At 42.1% G+C, this 20229-nt stretch overlaps 1 protein-coding gene and 1 pseudogene across 2 annotated transcripts in view; one reads left to right on the forward strand and one right to left on the reverse strand.

The window, feature by feature from the left end:
• The window catches only part of jmjd6 (jumonji domain containing 6, arginine demethylase and lysine hydroxylase), a 30514-nt gene that overhangs the window by 1446 nt on the left and 8839 nt on the right, over positions 1-20229 (forward strand). For both annotated transcript variants that reach the window (XM_070858198.1, XM_070858199.1), the window contains exons 2-5: positions 8765-9153; positions 14335-14621; positions 15758-15893; positions 19303-19441. In XM_070858198.1, the coding sequence (XP_070714299.1) occupies positions 8765-9153; positions 14335-14621; positions 15758-15893; positions 19303-19441 (951 nt within the window). The remainder of the gene's footprint in view (positions 1-8764; positions 9154-14334; positions 14622-15757; positions 15894-19302; positions 19442-20229) is intronic.
• On the reverse strand, positions 1212-1330 carry LOC139227302 (5S ribosomal RNA; annotated as a pseudogene).

The following is a 20229-nucleotide window of genomic DNA, read 5'->3' on the forward strand; positions in this document are numbered from 1 at the left end:
AGTGTCCTTTCAGCCATGCTTAAAAATAGTTATGACTTACGCAAGATCCTTGGCTGCATGGAATTGAATCAGTACCACATAACCATGCTTACTCAATTGTAAGCTTATCCAGTTGTACATTAAATCTTTGAGCTGGTGAGTGAATTTGGCAATTACTGTAAAATAAAGCTCTACAATCTGTTCAGTTCAAATTTCATTATAAGACTCGGAAGTCCATTAAATTCGATCTTGCGCTGGTGCTGAATGTTGCCATCCACCTTCGTGCCCTGCTCATCCTTCTCACCGCTGATCACTTCGACTCTGCCAATCATCACCTCTCCAAACAAGGCCCTTATCAGCCATGACCCTATTGTGCATAATGGCCATGATGGAAATTTGGCTCTTGGGTGACCTTGTCCCTCACTGAAATCTTTCTAGTTGGCTATGCCTTCCACCACCACCTTCCCTGCACAAACTGCTAGGGTGGCATTGTGGCCCTTATCACCAAATCCCTCCTTGGTGTGTCCCATTACTCCTCTGGTCTCCTTTGAGCACCTCGCCATGCTCCATCCATCTTGTCGGTCCTTTAAAATTCTCATTCTCTACCACCCATCTAAGCCCCATCCTGTGTTTCACTCCAAGCTAGCTTCACTCCTTTCCTCACTGATCCTCTGCACTGAGCAACTCCTCAACCTCAGTGATTTCAATGCGCCTTGCCCTCTCTTCGCTCATATTAATGCCACCCTGTCCTCCCTTAACCACTCCCTCCATATAAACTATCCTATCCATATTGATGGCTACCCCCTCATACTTGTCATCTTGCAGAGCCACTCTTATTTCCATCGTCTCAGTTCCCATCTCTGAACTCTTCCTTGTATCCTGCACCACTCACAACCCCCTTGCAAACCCACTTTCTAATGCATTTGTCCCTGGTAAGATCGCTTCCTCCTAGTCATTCGCAACAGAACTTTCAAACTCCCAGCTCTTTGGTCCCTCCATTTGCCACAACTCTTTTGGGGAGTACAAAATTAACATTAGATCGAGTGCCCCCCGATCTGGGGGACACTCCAGACACTTATAACTGCCCTCTTGGTTTTTTTTGTGTTTTTTTTTCATTTTGTGATTTTTTTTTGGGGGGGCATTAAAATCATATAATTTACAAGTGCCCCCTATAAAAGGGGAGGGGGACACTAAAGCCTGGCAATTAAAACAAATTAAACTTTAAAACATAAAGTCGACTGCACCTGGTATTCCCAGGCGGTCTCCCATCCAAGTACTAACCAGGCCTGATTCTGCTTAGTTTCCAAGATCAGATGAGAACTGGCGTTTTCAGACGAGTGTCGCTGTTGGCCCTCCATTTGCCACAATAATTCTGCAGCTGTTGGTGTGCACAATCACACTCTCACCTCTGCCTTTGATGCCCTTTTCTTCAGTAGAAACCCTTACTCTCTCCCACCCTGGTCGTTCCAACTGGTACATCTCCCATCTTTGCTCCAAGAGGCGAAGACTTGAACGTATGTAGTGCACAACAGGTTTACCCATTTATTGCCAGACCTGGTTGGACCACATCAAGCACCATCAAGCCCTGCTTTTGTCAGATACCAAGAGCTCAATACTGCAAAAAGCCTAGGGAAGTATGGAAAGTGCAGGGGTGAAATTAAGAAAGCAAAGATACAGCAAGGAAAACAAAAATATGTTTTATAAACACATAAAGAGCAAGAAGATAACTAAAGAAAGAGTAAGGGCCTATTAGAGACCAAAAATGTAACCTGTGTGTGGTGGCGGAAGACACAGGTATGGTTCTTAATTAATATTCTGCGTCTTGTCTTCACAGAAGGGAGGGACAATACAGACATTGTAGTTGAGGACTGTGAAATATTAGATGAGATAAACATAGTGTGTGAGGAAATATTAAGGAGTTTAGCATCTGTGAAAGTAGATAAGTTGCCAGGCCCGGATCAAATGTATCCCAGCTGTTAAGAGAAGCAAGGGAGAACCATTATTTTCCAATCATCTCTGGCGACAGATGTGGTGCTAATGTTGCACCTTTGCCTGAAAGGGTGGTAGATGCAGAAACTTTCATCACATTTTAAAAGTACTTGGATAGGCACTTGATGTGGTGTAACCTACAAGGCTACAGACCAAGACCTGGAAAGTGGGATTAGGCTGGATAGCTATTTTTTGGCCGGGTCGGACATGATGGGCCGAATGGCCGCCTTCTGTGCAGTATACGTTTATGATTCTATGCTCTCCTTTGCCAAAATTGCTCTTCACTGCAGGATCATCGTAGAATGCAACGGTAACCCCTGATCAACCATCTCCTTAAACCACTTGCATCTACGTGCACTTTCCGTTGTGTCTACATTTATAATGGAACCTGCCTATGTAAACTTGCCACATTGTAATAACATGCTATCCATCCTATTGGAAGTGCTGCAGCACCACTACTACCAAGAGGGTGTAATTAAGCCCTGAACTCTGAACTTTCTCGAGTTTCTGTCCCATCTCCCTTCAGGTGCTCTGCGAGCTCCACTAGCCAGTCAACCCAACTCCTGCTCTCTTGACCCTATTTCCACTAACTGCTGACCATCCAACTTCCCTTCCTGACCCCTGTGCTAGCTGATACTGTAAATGGTTCCCTTTCCTATGGTACTGTTCGTTTCCTATTCAAAGCTTCCGTCATCAAACTCCCACCTTCATGTCGTTTTCCAAATCTGTGCCTATCTCTCACAAATCCTCGTTTGAACCATGCCACCCGACTACAATGCCTCTCCTCTGTTGTCCAGATAATTGGGACTTCCCTCGCCTGATTCTGCACTTAAACGATCAATTCGCAGCCAGAGAATCTCCTGCAATGGCTTCTCTTCCCACACCGTTACTTCTGGAGTCTCCCAGGGATCTATTCTTGGCCCCCTCCTATTTCTCCTCCACATACTTCCCCTCAAGGACAACATCCAAAGACTAAACGTCCAGCTCCACATGTATGCCGACGACACCCAGCTCGACCTCACCGACACCCAGCTCGACCTCACCACCACCCCACTCGACCCGTCCACTGCCTCTGTGTTGCCAGCTTACTTGTCTGACATCCAGTCCTGGAAGAGGCAAAATTTCATATCACAATCTATGTTCATTCGTCATTGATTCCATTCCCTTCCACAGTCACTCTCTTAGGTTGAACCAGACTGTTCACAACCTTGATGTTCTATTTGTCCCTAAGCTGAGCTTTCAGACCCATATATTCTGCATCACAAGGACTGTCTCCTTCCACCTCTGCAATGTTGCCTGTCTCCACCCGCCTCAGCCCATCTGCTGCTGAAAACCTCATCCATGCTTTTGTCACCTCCAGACTTCATTATTCCAGTGCTCTCCTGACCGGCCTCCCATCTTCCACCCTCCAAAACTCTGCTGGCTGTATCCTAACCAGCACCAAATCCCAGGCACCCATTACCCCTGTGCTTGCTGACCCACATGGTTTCCGCTCCACCAACACCTCCAATTTAAAATGATCATCCTCGTGTTCATATCCTTCCATGACCTCACCCTCCCTCTCTCTAACCTCGTCCAACACTCCGAGAACTGTGCATTCCTCCAACTCTGTTCTATTATGCATCCCCCCCTGCTTTCGCTCCACCATTGGGAGCCTTCAGCTGTCTTGGCCCTAAACTCTGAAATTCCTCTGTAAACATCTCTCTCCTTTAAGATCCTCCTTAAACCGATCTCTTTGTCCAAGCCTATAATCACCGTTCCTAATATCTCCAATTTTGCTGTGTCGATTTTGACTCCTTTGAAGCACCTTGGGGCATTTTCCTACATTAAAGCCACTTATATACATGCAAGTTGTTGTTCAGTGTGGGTGATGGATGAAATGAGTTCTTGCGGCTGCAGTCTGGTTTGGACAAACTAACATTTTATGTCTTGCCCCACCCTGTCATCCCTCCCCTTTCTTGGTTCAGTGGCATGAGTTGATAAGCTTGCTCGAACAGTGAATTCCCGTGAGAATCTGGTATATTTGTAGCTGTCTGGGAGATGCATCTTCAGTTTCCTCTGTTGCGGTGATCTGTAAAATCGGGCCACTGGGTGTGTTCAACTGCTGTCTGTTTTTGAAGTTTATAAATTTAAAATTTTATAAATTTTCTTAGTGGTAGAATCATTATATAACAATTATACTACCAGCGTTGCCATTCTATAGTTATCATTTTTAGGCATCTCTTGTATTAGAAAATATCTAAATAGTTGTATTTATCGATTTCATTCCATTCTTTCCATTCCTGAAGGGTTTCACTACTTACTAGGGTACAGCTTGCTGAGTATTAATTGCCCGATAACATTTTACAGCACAGAAACAGGCCATTTGGCCGAACAGGTCTATGCCGGTGTTTATGCTGCATACAAGTCTCTCAGGATGCTAAGGCTTATTGTCGCGCCCCTGCCCCAGCGAAGAATGGCTAACCCAGCAGACTGGGCTTGATCTTCCTAATCTGTGTAGCTCGTTGACTCACTGCCTTAACAAGCTGAGCCATTTTGATGCCTATTTTAATCCATCCAGATAAATGAGGTGACTTATTGACCAGTGTCATTTTCTACCAGTGTGGCTTTATCGACAATACTTAAAAATAGATATGACTTACACAAGATACTCAGGATTCATGGAATTGGTTCTTTTTGATGCTGCATAACACTAACGGTCTTGGTCTCCACAAGGACTGTGCGGCGATCACTTCTCCAAAGCTGACATGGAATAGATAGATTGGTACGGGAGAGGTCAAGTAGGATATTCCCCCATATTGGTTCTCTCACCACGTGTCACATACCGAGTCTGGAAGTTATGACTTCAGGACTTAGTCAGCCCGGTCAGTGATGATATTATGGAGCCGCTCTTGTTGATAGACATTGAATTCCACCACCAAGAGTATAATCTGTGCTCTTGCCAACTCCTGTGTTCAACATGGAGGAGTCCTGATTCATCAGCTGAGGAAGGGCGGAGCTGGTAATTTCACAAGTGTTTTTTTTTACCCATGTTTGACCTGAAGCTATGATGGCCAGAGACAATGTTGAGGACTCCCAGGGTCACTCCCCCTGACTGCATATCACTGTGCCACCATTTCCTGTGGGTCTGTCCTACAGGGGGGCGGGGGGGGTGGGGAATGACATATTTCTAGATTTTGTTATCTGAATTAAAATTCTCAAACTTCTATGATGTGATTTGAACTCTCAATCTCTGGATTATTCGTCCAGGCCCCTGGATTACTAGTTCAGTAACATAACCACTGCACTAAGGTACCCAACTGATTAAACAGTTTTCAAAAATTAACTGGCAATTTTTCAAAAAGGCCATCTGTTTGATGTGTAAAAGATTAAGTGCAGTAAACCAAAGTATAGTAATTTTTATTCTCTGCCTTCATTTTCTAGTAACTCAGCAGACCAGGGAATAAACCTGGATCTTCCTGGACTGTGTGACTCACCACACCTGCTGGTGTACTTACCTGCCAGGCCATTGAAGAAGACAAATTTTAATGTTCTTTTTACATTACCTATTGTGCGCAGTGTCATGAAATATGAGAACAATTAGCACAAACTAAAGAAATCAACTTGTATTCTATGGCTGAGGGTGGGTTTCATCGATTGGGAGGCCAGACTTGTACATTAATAAAGGGAATTCTTAGAAATAAGTAATTTTAATATATTGGCAACAATCTGTACTGGTGATTATTGTAAACAATATTTCTGTGTAGTATCTATACTTTTCATTAAACGCTATAGCTTTCACACAATTTGAAAATTAAATTAATAAACTAGTCTTCTTTCGTATGGTAGCAGCAAAGCAAATCCGATGTCAGTACCTGTATCTAAGTTGGATATCCAGGCCAAAGCTCCCGGTGTAACAGCGTGAATATCTTGTAGGCTGCCGACAAATTTCCTCTGAGGGCAGTGCAAACTAATGATTTATAATGTGGCCATTTAAGAACATAACATAAGAATTAGGAACAGGAGTAGGCCATCTAGCCCCTCGAGCCTGCTCCGCCATTCAACAAGATCATGGCTGATCTGGCCGTGGACTCAGCGCCACTTACCCGCCCGCTCCCCGTAACCCTTAATTCCCTTATTGGTTAAAAATCTATCTATATCTGTGATTTGAATACATTCAATGAGCTAGCCTCAACTGCTTCCTTGGGCAGAGAATTCCACAGATTCACAACCCTCTGGGAGAAGAAATTCCTTCTCAACTCGGTTTTAAATTGGCTCCCTCGTATTTTGAGGCTGATCCCCCTAGTTCTAGTCTCCCCGACCGGTGGAAACAACCTCTCTGCCTCTATCTTGTCTATCCCTTTCATTATTTTAAATGTTTCTATAAGATCACCCCTCATCCTTCTGAACTCCCAACGAATAAAGACCCGGTCTACTCAATCTGTCATCATAAGGTAACCCCCTCATCTCCAGAATCAGCCGAGTGAATCGTCTCTGCACCCCCTCCAAAGCTAGTATATCCTTCCTTAAGTAAGGTGACCAAAACTGCACGCAGTACTCCAGGTGCGGCCTCATCAATACCCTGTACAGTTGCAGCAGGACCTCCCTGCTTTTGTACTCCATCCCTCTCGCAATGAAGGCCAACATTCCATTCGCCTTCCTGATTACCTGCAAACTAACCCTTTGGGATTCATGCCCAAGGATCCCCAGGTCCCTCTGCACCGCAGCATGTTGTAATTTCTCCCCATTCAAATAATATTCCCTTTTACTGTTTTTTTTTCCCAAGGTGGATGACCTCACATTTTCCGACATTGTCTTTCATCTGCCAAACCTTAGCCCATTCGCTTAACCTATCTAAATCTCGTTGCAGCCTCTCTGTGTCCGCTACACAACCCGCTTCCCCACTAATCTTTGTGTCATCTGCAAATTTTGTTACACTACACTCCGTCCCCTCTTCCAGGTCATCCATGTATATTGTAAACAGTTGTGGTCCCAGCACCGATCCCTGTGGCACACTACTAGCCACCGATTTCCAACCCGAAAAGGACCCATTTATCCCGACTCTGCTTTCTGTTAGCCAGCCAATTCTCTATCCATGCTAATACATTTCCTCTGACTCCGCGTACCTTTATCTTCTGCAGTAACCTTTTGTGTGGCACCTTATCGAATGCCTTTTGGAAATCTAAATACACCACATCCATCGGTACACCTCTATCCACCATGCTCATTATATCCTCAAAGAATTCCAGTAAATTAGTTGCACATGATTTCCCCTTCATGAATCCATGTTGCGTCTGCTTGATTGTACTATTCCTATCTAGATGTCCCGCTATTTCTTCCTTAATGATAGCTTCAAGCATTTTCCCCACTATAGATGTTAAACTAACCGACCTATAGTTACCTGCCTTTTGTCTGCCCCCTTTTTTAAACAGGGGCGTTACATTAGCTGCTTTCCAATCCGCTGGTACCTCCCCAGAGTCCAGAGAATTTTGGTAGATTATGACGAATGCATCTGCTATAACTTCCGCCATCTCTTTTAATACCCTGGGATGCATTTCATCAGGACCAGGGGACTTGTCTACCTTGAGTCCCATTAGCCTGTCCAGTACTACCCCCCTAGTGATAGTGATTATCTCAAGGTCCTCCCTTCCTACATTCCCGTGACCAGCAATTTTTGGCATGGTTTTTGTGTCTTCCACTGTGAAGACTGAAGCAAAATAATTGTTTAAGGTCTCAGCCATTTCCACATTTCCCATTATTAAATCCCCCTTCTCATCTTCTAAGGGACCAACATTTACTTTAGTCACTCTTTTCCGTTTTATATATCGGTAAAAGCTTTTACTATCTGTTTTTATGTTTTGCGCAAGTTTACTTTCGTAATCTATCTTTCCTTTCTTTATTGCTTTCTGAGTCATTCTTTGCTGTCGTTTAAAATTTTCCCAATCTTCTAGTTTCCTACTAACCTCGGCCACCTTATACGCATTGGTTTTTAATTTGATACTCTCCTTTATTTCCTTGGTTATCCACGGCTTGTTATTCCTTCTCTTACCGCCCTTCTTTTTCACTGGAATATATTTTTGTTGAGCACTATGAAAGAGCTCCTTAAAAGTCCTCCACTGTTCCTCAATTGTGCCACCGTTTAGTCTGTGTTCCCAGTCATCATGCAGAAGGGATTTTAAAAATTAATAAAACAGTTGGTTTGAAAGAGGACACTGCAATTGTGTGTTTCTGTGTAATTGCACACACTTTATGTAGAAAAAGGTTGACAGAGGCTGTGGCGATGTGCTCAGTAATTCGCCAGGAGTCTGTGGTTCCTGGTCCGAGAAGATATCAAATGGCAAAATTATGTATCTTAAAAAAATAAGCTGAGTTGCAAGGTAATTTGGTAACAATAGCCAAAATGCATATTAGACCTGTGAGCTGCAATGAACTGAGCACAAACACTGCAATCCAATGTGACGAGCTGAATGAAATAATAAATTGCAGCAGTCAGGAGGAAAAATATATGCATTTAAAAATTGCATAGCATTGCTGGAAACAATATAACAAAAAATGTTTTTTCTTATCCTTGGAGGATGAATGATAACTTCAAAGGTCCCTGTTATTTTTATTGGGAGCTGCTGATATCTATTAAAAGCAAAAGAAATCCATTATTTCTAACCAGAAGTTAATTGATCAGTATTGCGTTTTTAACCAGTACACCTGTTGCCTGAGTTACAGCTACCTAACTGCAGTGGCGCAATCTGCATTTCCTAATTGCTGAAGTTGCAAAAGTCAACCCGTTTTATGTTTGATATATTTTTTCCTTTTGTTGCAGGACAATGTAGAACGGGCAGATGCCCTCCAGACGTCTGTTGAAGAATTCATTGAGAAGTATGAGAAGCCATACAAGCCTGTGGTGCTGATCAATGCTGAGCATGGGTGGGCAGCACACGAAAAGTGGACACTAGAGCGCTTAAAGCGCAAGTACAGAAATCAGAAATTTAAATGCGGGGAGGACAACGATGGCTACTCTGTTAAAATGAAGATGAAGTATTATGCTGACTACATGGAAACTACGAAAGATGATAGTCCTCTTTACATTTTTGATAGCAGCTATGGGGAGCACCCAAAAAGGAGGAAACTGTTAGAGGATTATGAAGTGCCAAAGTATTTCACAGATGATTTATTCCAGTTTGCAGGGGAAAAGCGGAGACCTCCTTACAGGTAGCACTGAAACAACTAACCTTCGTGATTAATTGTTGGAAAGCAGTAATGTAGGTCAGTGTGTACAGAGTACCTCCTCCTGTATTCCACAGCTTTCATGTTGGATTTCTAGTGTGACCATTAGAGAGCTCTTTTCAAGCCCTAGAGACCGGCATTCCATTGAAATGATGAGCTCTGTTCATGTAAGGCAGAAGATGCTTGTGTAGCACGTCAGCCGCCCAACTGAGCAGTTAGAAAATGTTAGTCTCTTTTATCAGACAAATCAGAAAACTGTCTTTGTCTTGTTAATCCTTCGTGAGTTCTGAAACATGCACAGGAAAATTTGTGGATTGTGTCTGAAATTTTCTTAAAGTTGGTAACAATGACAGAACTATTCAACATGATACCCTTCCAATGTCTTGCTGATCAATGTAGTGAATAAATATGACACATTTAGAAAACATAGAAATGATCAAATTTATTTTAAGAAATTTAAGATTTTAAGGAGCTAGGAGCTAAATTAAAAAGTAGGACCTCAAAAGTAGTAATCTCGGGATTGCTACCAGTGCCACGTGCTAGTCAGAGTAGGAATCGCAGGATAGCACAGATGAATACATGGCTTGAGCAGTGGTGCAGCAGGGAGGGATTCAAATTCCTGGGGCATTGGAACCGGTTCTGGGGGAGGTGGGACCAGTACAAACCGGACGGTCTGCACCTGGGCAGGACCGGAACCAATGTCCTAGGGGGAATGTTTGCTAGTGCTGTTGGGGAGGAGTTAAACTAATATGGCAGGGGGATGGGAATCAATGCAGGGAGACAGAGGGAAACAAAAAGGGGACAAAATCAAAAGTCAGAAAGGAGATGAGGAAAAGTGGAGGGCAGAGAAACCCAAGACAAAAAACAAAAAGGGCCACTGTACAGCAAAATTCTAAAGGAAAAAGGGTGTTGAAAAAATAAGCCTGAAGGCTTTGTGTCTTAATGCAAAAACGTTAGTGGGAGTTGTGTACAGACCTCCAAACAGTAGTAGGGATGGTGGGGAGGGCATCAAACAGGAAATTAGGGATGCGTGCAATAAAGGTGCAGCAGTTATAATGGGTGACTTTAATATGCACATAGATTGGGCTAACCAAACTGGAAGCAACACGGTGGAGGAGGATTTCCTGGAGTGCATAAGGGATGGTTTTTTAGACCAATATGTCGAGGAACCAACTAGGGGGGAGGCCATCTTAGACTGGATGTTATGTAATGAGAGAGGATTAATTAGCAATCTCGTTGTGCGAGGCCCCTTGGGGAAGAGTGACCATAATATGGTGGAATTCTGCATTGGGATGGGGAATGAAACAGTTAATTCAGAGACCATGGTCCAGAACTTAAAGAAGGCTAACTTTGAAGGTATGAGGCGTGAATTGGCTGGGATGGATTGGCGAATGATACTTAAGGGGTTGACTGTGGATGGGCAATGGCAGACATTTAGAAACCGCATGGATGAACTACAACAATTGTACATTCCTGTCTGGCATAAAAATAAAAAAGGGAAGGTGGCTCAACCGTGGCTATCAAGGGAAATCAGGGATAGTATTAAAGCCAAGGAAGTGGTATACAAATTGGCCAGAAATAGCAGCAAACCCGGGGACTGGGAGAAATTTAGAACTCAGCAGAGGAGGACAAAGGGTTTGATTAGGGCAGGGAAAATGGAGTATGAGAAGAAGCTTGCAGGGAACATTAAGACGGATTGCAAAAGTTTCTATAGATATGTAAAGAGAAAAAGGTTAGTAAAGACAAACTTGGGTCCCCTGCAGTCAGAATCAGGGGAAGTCATAACGGGGAACAAGGAAATGGCGGACCAATTGAACAAGTACTTTGGTTCGGTATTCACGAAGGAGGACACAAACAACCTTCCGGTTATAAAAGGGGTCGGGGGGTCTAGTAAGGAGGAGGAACTGAGGGAAATCCTTATTAGCCGGGAAATTGTGTTGGGGAAATTGATGGGATTGAAGGCCGATAAATCCCCAGGGCCTGATGGACTGCATCCCAGAGTACTTAAGGAGGTGGCCTTGGAAATAGCGGATGCATTGACAGTCATTTTCCAACATTCCATTGACTCTGGATCAGTTCCTATGGAGTGGAGGGTAGCCAATGTAACCCCACTTTTTAAAAAAGATGGGAGAGAGAAAACAGGGAATTATAGACCGGTCAGCCTGACATCGGTCGTGGGTAAAATGATGGAATCAATTATTGAGGATGTCATAGCAGTGCATTTGGAAAGAGGTGACATGATAGGTCCAAGTCAGCATGGATTTGTGAAAGGGAAATCATGCTTGACAAATCTTCTGGAATTTTTTGAGGATGTTTCCAGTCGAGTGGACAAGGGAGAACCAGTTGATGTGGTATATTTGGACTTTCAGAAGGCGTTCGACAAGGTCCCACACAAGAGATTAATGTGCAAAGTTAAAGCACATGGGATTGGGGGTAGTGTGCTGACGTGAATTGAGAACTGGTTGTCAGACAGGAAGCAAAGAGTAGGAGTAAATGGGGACTTTTCAGAATGGCAGGCAGTGACTAGTGGGGTACCGCAAGGTTCTGTGCTGGGGCCCCAGCTGTTTACATTGTACATTAATGATTTAGACGAGGGGATTAAATGTAGTATCTCCAAATTTGCGGATGACACTAAGTTGGGTGGCAGTGTGAGCTGCGAGGAGGATGCTATGAAGCTGCAGAGTGACTTGGATAGGTTAGGTGAGTGGGCAAATGCATGGCAGATGAAGTATAATGTGGATAAATGTGAGGTTATCCACTTTGGTGGTAAAAACAGAGAGACAGACTATTATCTGAATGGTGACAGATTAGGAAAAGGGGAGGTGCAACGAGACCTGGGTGTTCATGGTACATCAGTCATTGAAGGTTGGCATGCAGGTACAGCAGGCGGTTAAGAAAGCAAATGGCATGTTGGCCTTCATAGCAAGGGGATTTGAGTACAGGGGCAGGGAGGTGTTGCTACAGTTGTACAGGGCATTGGTGAGGCCACACCTGGAGTATTGTGTACAGTTTTGGTCTCCTAACCTGAGGAAGGACATTCTTGCTATTGAGGGAGTGCAGCGAAGGTTCACCAGACTGATTCCCGGGATGGCGGGACTGACCTATCAAGAAAGACTGGATCGACTGGGCTTGTATTCATTGGAGTTCAGAAGAATGAGAGGGAACCTCACAGAAACGTTTAAAATTCTGATGGGTTTAGACAGGTTAGATGCAGGAAGAATGTTCACAATGTTGGGGAAGTCCAGAACCAGGGGTCACAGTCTAAGGATAAGGGATAAGCCATTTAGGACCGAGATGAGGAGGAACTTCTTCACCCAGAGAGTGGTGAACCTGTGGAATTCTCTACCACAGAAAGTTGTTGAGGCCAATTCACTAAATATATTCAAAAAAGAGTTCGATGTAGTCCTTACTACTAAGGGGATCAAGGGGTATGGTGAGAAAGCAGGAATGGGATACTGAAGTTGCATGTTCAGCCATGAACTCATTGAATGGCGGTGCAGGCTAGAAGGGCCGAATGGCCTACTTCTGCACCTATTTTCTATGTTTCTATGAAAAGGGCCAAGTATATGTAGATTATAGACAAGTAGTGTTTTCATGTGTGTGGGATTAAAGCACGAATGGAAATGAGTGCACTGTCCTGCAAATCTATTTTTTTTCCAAGTGTCACATTATATTTCTGTTGACCCTGATTATGACCATTCACAAACACTAGAAAACTTTATTCAGGGAAAGCTTTCCTACATGCTGGAATAGAATTAAGAACCTCAAGCCCGTTAAAGCACCCCACTCAAATCAGTTCAGCTGTCCTGATACTATATAAAACACATTGGATTGTTTATTGTGATCATATAAACTAGTTTGTCTGAACAAAAGCCTTCTTGCTGGAGTTACTATATTTTTGTACATTTTGTGCTCATCGAGCTGAGAGATGCTGGAGAAAGGAATGCTTCAATTTCGTACATACAGCATCAGCATCAAGAATTCCGAGGTCAGGTATAGTGCGGTTAAATGCAGAAGAAACCTTCCTCTGCACTGTCCCAAAAATATACTTGAAATCTCAACCTCAGAAGGTCATGTCTAACTGCAGCTGTGTGGTAACTTCTTTTCTCACACCAGCTATTCTGTTGAACTTTGACCTCATGCCTTGGGATTAGATCAAGAGAATGACCCAACCCATTTCACACAGGACCCTTACAGAAATTAATAAGTCTAGCCTCTATCTGAACCCAGGTTGCAGCAGTGTAAGGTTAGCGTCTAACCCACTGTGCCAGCCAGTCCCAGATAACTCATAAGTGTACGCGATTGCACTGTAAATACTTTATAACGCATTATATGTGTACGCGATTGCACTGTAAATACTTTATGGGACAGTTCAGAATTATATTCATCAGAACAGAAAACAACTTGGGTTTATAGAGCCCCGTTAATGTAATGAGAAATCTCGGGGTGTTTCATTTAAGAGTGCTAGCAATGAACACGAGGAGATGAGTTAAGAGAGATTTGAATGAATGGTTAAGAAGATAAGTGTTGAGGAAGCTTTTAAAGAAAGAGGAAACAGGTTTAAAGAGTGAGTTCCAGAGAGGACAATGGTGAAGGTTGAAGGCTCTGGCACTGAAAGCAGAATGGCAGGAGGATGTGGAGGGAATGAGTCGGACCATTGTAGGACAAGGGAGTGGAGGAAGGTGCAGAGGTAGCAAAGGCCAGTGAGAGATTTGTTAGCAGGACATGGAATTTGAGCTTAATGCATCGGGACAGGGAGTAAGTGGAAGTCGATAGGGGTGATGGGCAAGTGGGACCTAGTACAGGATGGGTTGGAAGCAGTGAAGGTTCAAATCGTTAGATACTCTGGGTAAGATGAGTTAATGTTCTATGTACATTTTTATATGATTTTCTAATTATCAGCGATTTTCTAATTATCAGCAATTTTCACAGTATGCATGCATTTATGACTGGGTGCAGAGAGTAAGAGGATTGAAAAGTTACTTTCTAAATCGTTTAATTTTTTTTTAAAGGAAAAAAGAAGGATATTGTGCCTTACAGGAAGAATATTTCTAGCAACGGTTCTGTATACAGCACATCAATATCAGGATCAGCATTGACAAAAGCTTTGTGTTACAGTGTAGAAAGATAAGTGTGAAAAATAATCCCTATGTTTTATCTTTTTAGATGGTTTGTCATGGGCCCTCCTAGGTCTGGAACTGGTGTCCATATTGATCCTTTAGGAACAAGTGCTTGGAATGCTCTAGTTCACGGTCACAAGCGTTGGTGTTTGTTCCCGACAAATACACCGCGTGAACTTATCAAGATGACCAGGGAAGAAGGTGGAAATCAACAGGATGAGGCTATCACGTGGTTCTTCATTGTCTACCCTCGAACACAGCATCCGACCTGGCCGCAGGAGTTTAAACCCTTGGAAATCCTTCAGAAGCCCGGGGAGACTGTCTTCGTTCCAGGTGACTTTTTTTAAACCGAAAAGTTTACTTACACAGGGCTTTGTTGAAGGGGATCATTGCGGTTGGAAAGTCATTGAGATTGGTGCTCAACATATGACACAATGGCATTGTTTCTGTTTGAAAACTGATTTTGTTGCTTGTGGGTGACATAAAATGACAAAACACTTGTCCAATCCAACCAACAGTGCCAATTTCCTTACTATTAAAACATTTTCAGAGTTTTACATTGATTAAATCATTTTGGTCATGTGTTTCTAGCTGTATATGCTGGTACTCCAAATTTGCATGGCACTCCCTATTGAAGGATTTAGGACAACTTGTTTGTAGTGGGTCTGGGGAGGACAGTCAAGAACCTCTAATATTGCCCAGTGATGGGTTGTCAGTGGTCATCTGCTGCCCGTTAATAGGGGACACAGGAACCCTTCATTTTTCTTTTCGTAAAGGCCTCAACACTCATTCATCACATTTTTTTCCTTGCATTCTCTCCATTCCATAGGGCCCAGTTGCCTTCTGGTACCCCGCTCAAATGATTATTGATTAAGTGTGAGCTTCGACAGTGAGCGCTGGAGCAGACACGTCTCATCCAATCTGTGCCTGATATCCAAATACAGCCAATTTTTCTCAAGTATTCTGGGGCATTGGTATCCCTATCCTGGTTGAGGGCTGTTGTCTCTGCACTGACAATAGATTGAACCTATGTTTTTCCTGTTCTGTGTAGCTCATCTGTGGTAACTTTACCATTGAGCCATTGTGATGTGCGCATTCACACTAGTTTTCACCGGCATATATATATATATATATATATATCTCACGTTTGTTGCCGTCAGTCATGAGAATTATGCTATCCTGCCATGGAGACTTCTCTTCTATGGGTAGAACTGATGTGCTACTAAAATAGGTTATTCATGGCTGAATGACCTGTCTGTGCTGTAACATTTTTTGATTCTGTGAATCGTAGAAAGGATGAAATTATTTTCGCCTAGTTTCACTTGCATTTGGGGGCATGGGTCAGAATGCGTTCTGGACTTCGCCAATTCAATTCTCAGTCTGTCAGTAATTAAACTTGTTTAAATGCATGTTCTATTGTTTGAGATTTAGAGATGGGGTCCTTACATCGAACTTTTCTTGTCTTTCAGGTGGATGGTGGCATGTTGTACTCAATATGGATCACACTATTGCTGTTACTCAGAACTTTGCCAGTGCAACCAATTTTCCTGTGGTATGGCATAAAACAGTTAGGGGACGTCCTAAACTATCCAGGAAGTGGTACAGGTAATCTCAGCTAGAGATTATTATCTGGATTGAAGAAGGCTATTGGTATTCAGGAGATGTTGTTTATGGTGGGTCAGTAATGGTGCATAATGTAAATGAGTTAAGAAATGGTATTGAAGGGAAAAAGAGCCTTTTCTTAGTTTGTACTTCTTCGTCTATGTGAAGCACATTGCCTGAAGCCTATTAAAACAGTAAATAGTTGAGCCATACAGGACAGGAAATTCCAGTTTTGATTCAGCGCTGAGTTACTTGACTTCAGCAAGGGCGTTAGTTAGTCTCACTACCTTTGATTCAGGGGTTACTGTCCATTGCCCCATGCAGAAACCATGCATGCACGGACACTGGGTGAGGACAGGATAAGACGTGGTTCTGATCCCCCATGGCGATATTCTCTGTCAATCCTTACATAAGATGAATGACCACTTGGGCGAAGTACCAGAAGAATTATTCTCCAGGAAAGAAACAGGGGAGAGAGGCAGCAGAGAGAATGAGCAAAAAAAGAGGGGGAAATGAGAATTTTTAGGGACAGGAAATCATCCTTGTACCAACAAGCTCAATCCTTATTCAGACCAATACCACCTGTCCACTTTCTTATATCTCTTCTCTCAAGAAACTTATCTAATTGTCTCTTCCACCCACTTGACCTGTCTACTTCAATGGCCTTTCATGGTACCTTATTCCACAATTCTGTTACCCTTTCGTTGCAAAATTCTGCCAAACTTCCCTTCTTACTCCTAACTTTCCCTCCCTCCTGAAATGCTACACCTACAGTGTACTTTTAAGGCACATTGTAAGGGCAATTTGGGGAAGCTTTGCAATCCTTTTGGCATGTGTCATATCTCATGGAAGTGCTTTTGACACTGGCACTAAGTGCAGAGTGAAAACATGATTCCTCAGTCAGTTTATGGGAAGTTTACAAGGTTAGTATTTATGCTGCGTTGTACCTCTCCTTGCTGGATACAGTTTCAAGTGTGCACTATGCTCTGCCATACTTTGCTGAAGCGGCCATCCAACCAACATGTGTGAACCTAGACAGTGAGTAGTGGCAGACTGCTCCAGCATAGGGGTAGGGGGAGAATTATGTTCAGTGATTTTCTCACACACACACACAGTTCTAGCAGAGCTTACTGGAAAATGATCGGAGTCCTGGCCAATTTTACCCTTCCCAATCTTGGGACTCCGAGATTTAATAGTGCTTTTGCTGTTGCCAAGCTAAAATTGTCTTAACTCAATCCAGACTGGGATTTAACCTGCAATGTTTCTGTTCTGTATGGCTCAGTTACTCACTGCCTTAATATGCTGAGCCATTGGAAGAGCCTAATTGTTAATGTGTCCCCTGATATTTGAACCCCTTCACCATGGTAAACAATTTGCACGGATCAATTTGTCAATTCTTCTCATAAACTAGAAACTTTAATTGAATATCTTGAAGTTTTTTCAAAAAGTAAACTAGTCCAACTTCATTAACCTTTCCTCTTAAGTTCAATTCCAGCTATGTAGAATTAGTATTTTTTTGCTTATCCCTACCTTCTCAAGAGCAACACTATTCTTCCGACATACACAGATGGGTCTGGCAAACCCCTTACACAATAACAATGTAATATCTTTTGATTTGTACTCTGTACCTCTGATAATGCAACCAAATACCTTAATTGCCTTTTTTTATTGCAGCTGAGCCTGAGATATCTTCCTTGATCATCGCAGTTGAGTCACTATCATTTGGTGCATACACCCGATTTTAGTTCTTTGTTCTCACACTAATTATTTTATTTGCCCACATTGATTTGAATCTACCACTCTTTGGCCCTGTTATCTAAAAGATCTTGATCCTTTGGAATCTGGTTACATTTTTCCTCCTTTTTCTATCATCTGCAATCTTGCTTAATAAATCATTAAGATATATTTTTTTAAAGTAAAGCCCTTAAGCAGACCTCTGATGTAACCCACTTCAAATATTTTCAGTCTCAAAACTTCCTTTTTATAGCGACACTCTGTTGTCTGCTTTCAGGACTTTTTTAGAACCAGCACTACACTTTATCTCCATGATCATAAATGTGGAACTTTTATCAATACTTTTCTGAAATTATAATTTATTTTCTCCCTCTTGGACCAAGAAACAGAAATAAGATAGTTATACAGCAGTGCTGCATGAGGCCTGCGATCAAACTGTTTACCTATCATCTCAGTTGGGGAACCCACGTAGTTCATGCTATTGTTACCCTTTGCATGACGCGTAGTCGTGACTTGGCTCGAGTACATTGTGTAATCTTTTTGCTGAATTTTGTGGCCAGACCCTCCAAATTGAAGACCACCAAGAGTCAATGGCTCTAAGTCATAGCATGCATTGTGGCTTTGTTCATGGTATATCAGACGCAAATTGCTTCTCTTCTTAATACTTCATCAGCTTATACAAGTGTAATGTACTTGCACATGGGATAATTTTGATATTCAACATTTGAATAATCTGCTTGCAGAGCAAAGAAAAGGCCATTTTTTAAATAAAGATTTTTATACAGTATATGAAATTCTAAGGAGTACTGATATGGAAATTGAAATGTACCTTAATGTCCCTTGGTACTTTGCATGTGGTTTCCTGTACACTCAGAGAGCTTGTCTAGTTCAGATAATTTAGAAATTGATAAATATAGTTCTCAATCTGCTATATTTTAAAATAATAACTTCTACATTGTTCCATTTAAAGATCTTTACTGGTGCTGTTGTTAAACCTCCTGCTTTAAAATATAAGAGCGGTCCTGGGGTGCCTCATACCTCCAATATTTTGTCCCTTTGGTACTTTTTTTTTCCTGATAGTATAGCTGACATTTGGGATATTGTAGTGAGAACCATTTCAGTGAACCCCAAACATTAAGTTTTAAGGAGTAATGTAATTCAACAGATAAATACCACCTCTGGTAAGTACTTACCTTAGAGTTTGAACCGGAGCTGTGCTTTTATAAAAAAAGCTTTTGGTTTTTAATCACAGAGTGCCTCTCCACTGATTCCTGCAGTAGGGAGCCATATGGAATAAATATGCTGCAGATAATATTAGTCACGGACACAGAGAAGTAGTCCATGACCATGTCCTCAGATTCTGCGAATGAGTACCTTAATTTATCGCACCTTCTATAGTGACTCTTGGTTGAACTGGAGTGTGGGCTGAATTCACATCAGAATTAATCTTCAGTTTAAATGGTGATAAATGAGACTAAACCACAAACAAGTACACTGCAGTAATGCTAAATTAGTTTGAGCTGTGAAGTACAGCGTATGCAGTTTTAAATAAAAAATAATTGTGTAAGTGAAGGTGTATGTTACTTGCATATAATTTTTATATTGTGTTGAGTTTTGGCAAGTTTACTTATGCATCATCGAGAAGAATCTAACATTTTCTGCTTCTGCATTCTGGCAGGATTTTAAAGCAAGAACGGCCAGAACTTGCTGTAGCAGCAGATTTGGTTGACCTGCAGGAGTCCACGGGTATTGCATCAGACAGCTCAAGCGATTCCTCCAGTTCATCTAGTTCTAGTTCCTCAGACTCTGACTCAGAGGTGAGAACTTGTTTTCCTTTCCTCCAAATAATGGGATTAAATGTCACTTGTTTATTTTCATTTATGGTGTGATCAGTAGAAATTGGTAAAAGCTGCAATATATGTTCAGTAAATCTATCTGAAATCATGAATTCCCATTCCTACAGTTGGAAATGGAAAAGCCAAAAGCAAAAGTTATGAGATAAAGAAATGTTTGGTTTTGATAACTTAAAGAATTACAACATTATGTAAGGATGTAATACAGTGTATGATCCTGTATATATCACTTGACAATTTAATCATATATCCTTGTTCCAATCCTATGATTGAAGATTGTACTTGCCTACATTAATAAGTAGTAATATGCACCTGTTCATCAAAATAATCATTCTTCAGTGGAGTGAAGCTGATATTTTCAAGCAATTGAGTACTTTTTAAATGATTTCTTTTTCAAATGCAGAGTGCGTTTTTCTACTGTAATCCAAACTAAACAGTAATATCGCCATGAACTGTGCTTGGTCTTGGTCTCGCCTGGGGAATGATCCCTGAAGTGAAAACAAATTGTCTCTATCTAGAGGTGTGGGGAATTCTAGAAAAGTAGTGCACCCAAGAGTAGAGAAAGGGAAAGAAATGCTGACAAAGCAAACTGAAATGGTTAAGAATGGCAAGATAGATTAAACTAAATTTACAGAGCAAGTCAGAAAGCAAAGCCTTTTGAATAATGGTAAAATTCATACAAGGGAGTTTGGAGGTTATAGAACAAAGTTATGTTATTAAAGCTGCAGGAAGTGAAGGCCTACCTGATGGAG

Source organism: Pristiophorus japonicus, chromosome 16, assembly GCF_044704955.1.
Source record: "Pristiophorus japonicus isolate sPriJap1 chromosome 16, sPriJap1.hap1, whole genome shotgun sequence".
In the NCBI taxonomy this organism is placed as follows: Eukaryota; Metazoa; Chordata; class Chondrichthyes; family Pristiophoridae; genus Pristiophorus; species Pristiophorus japonicus.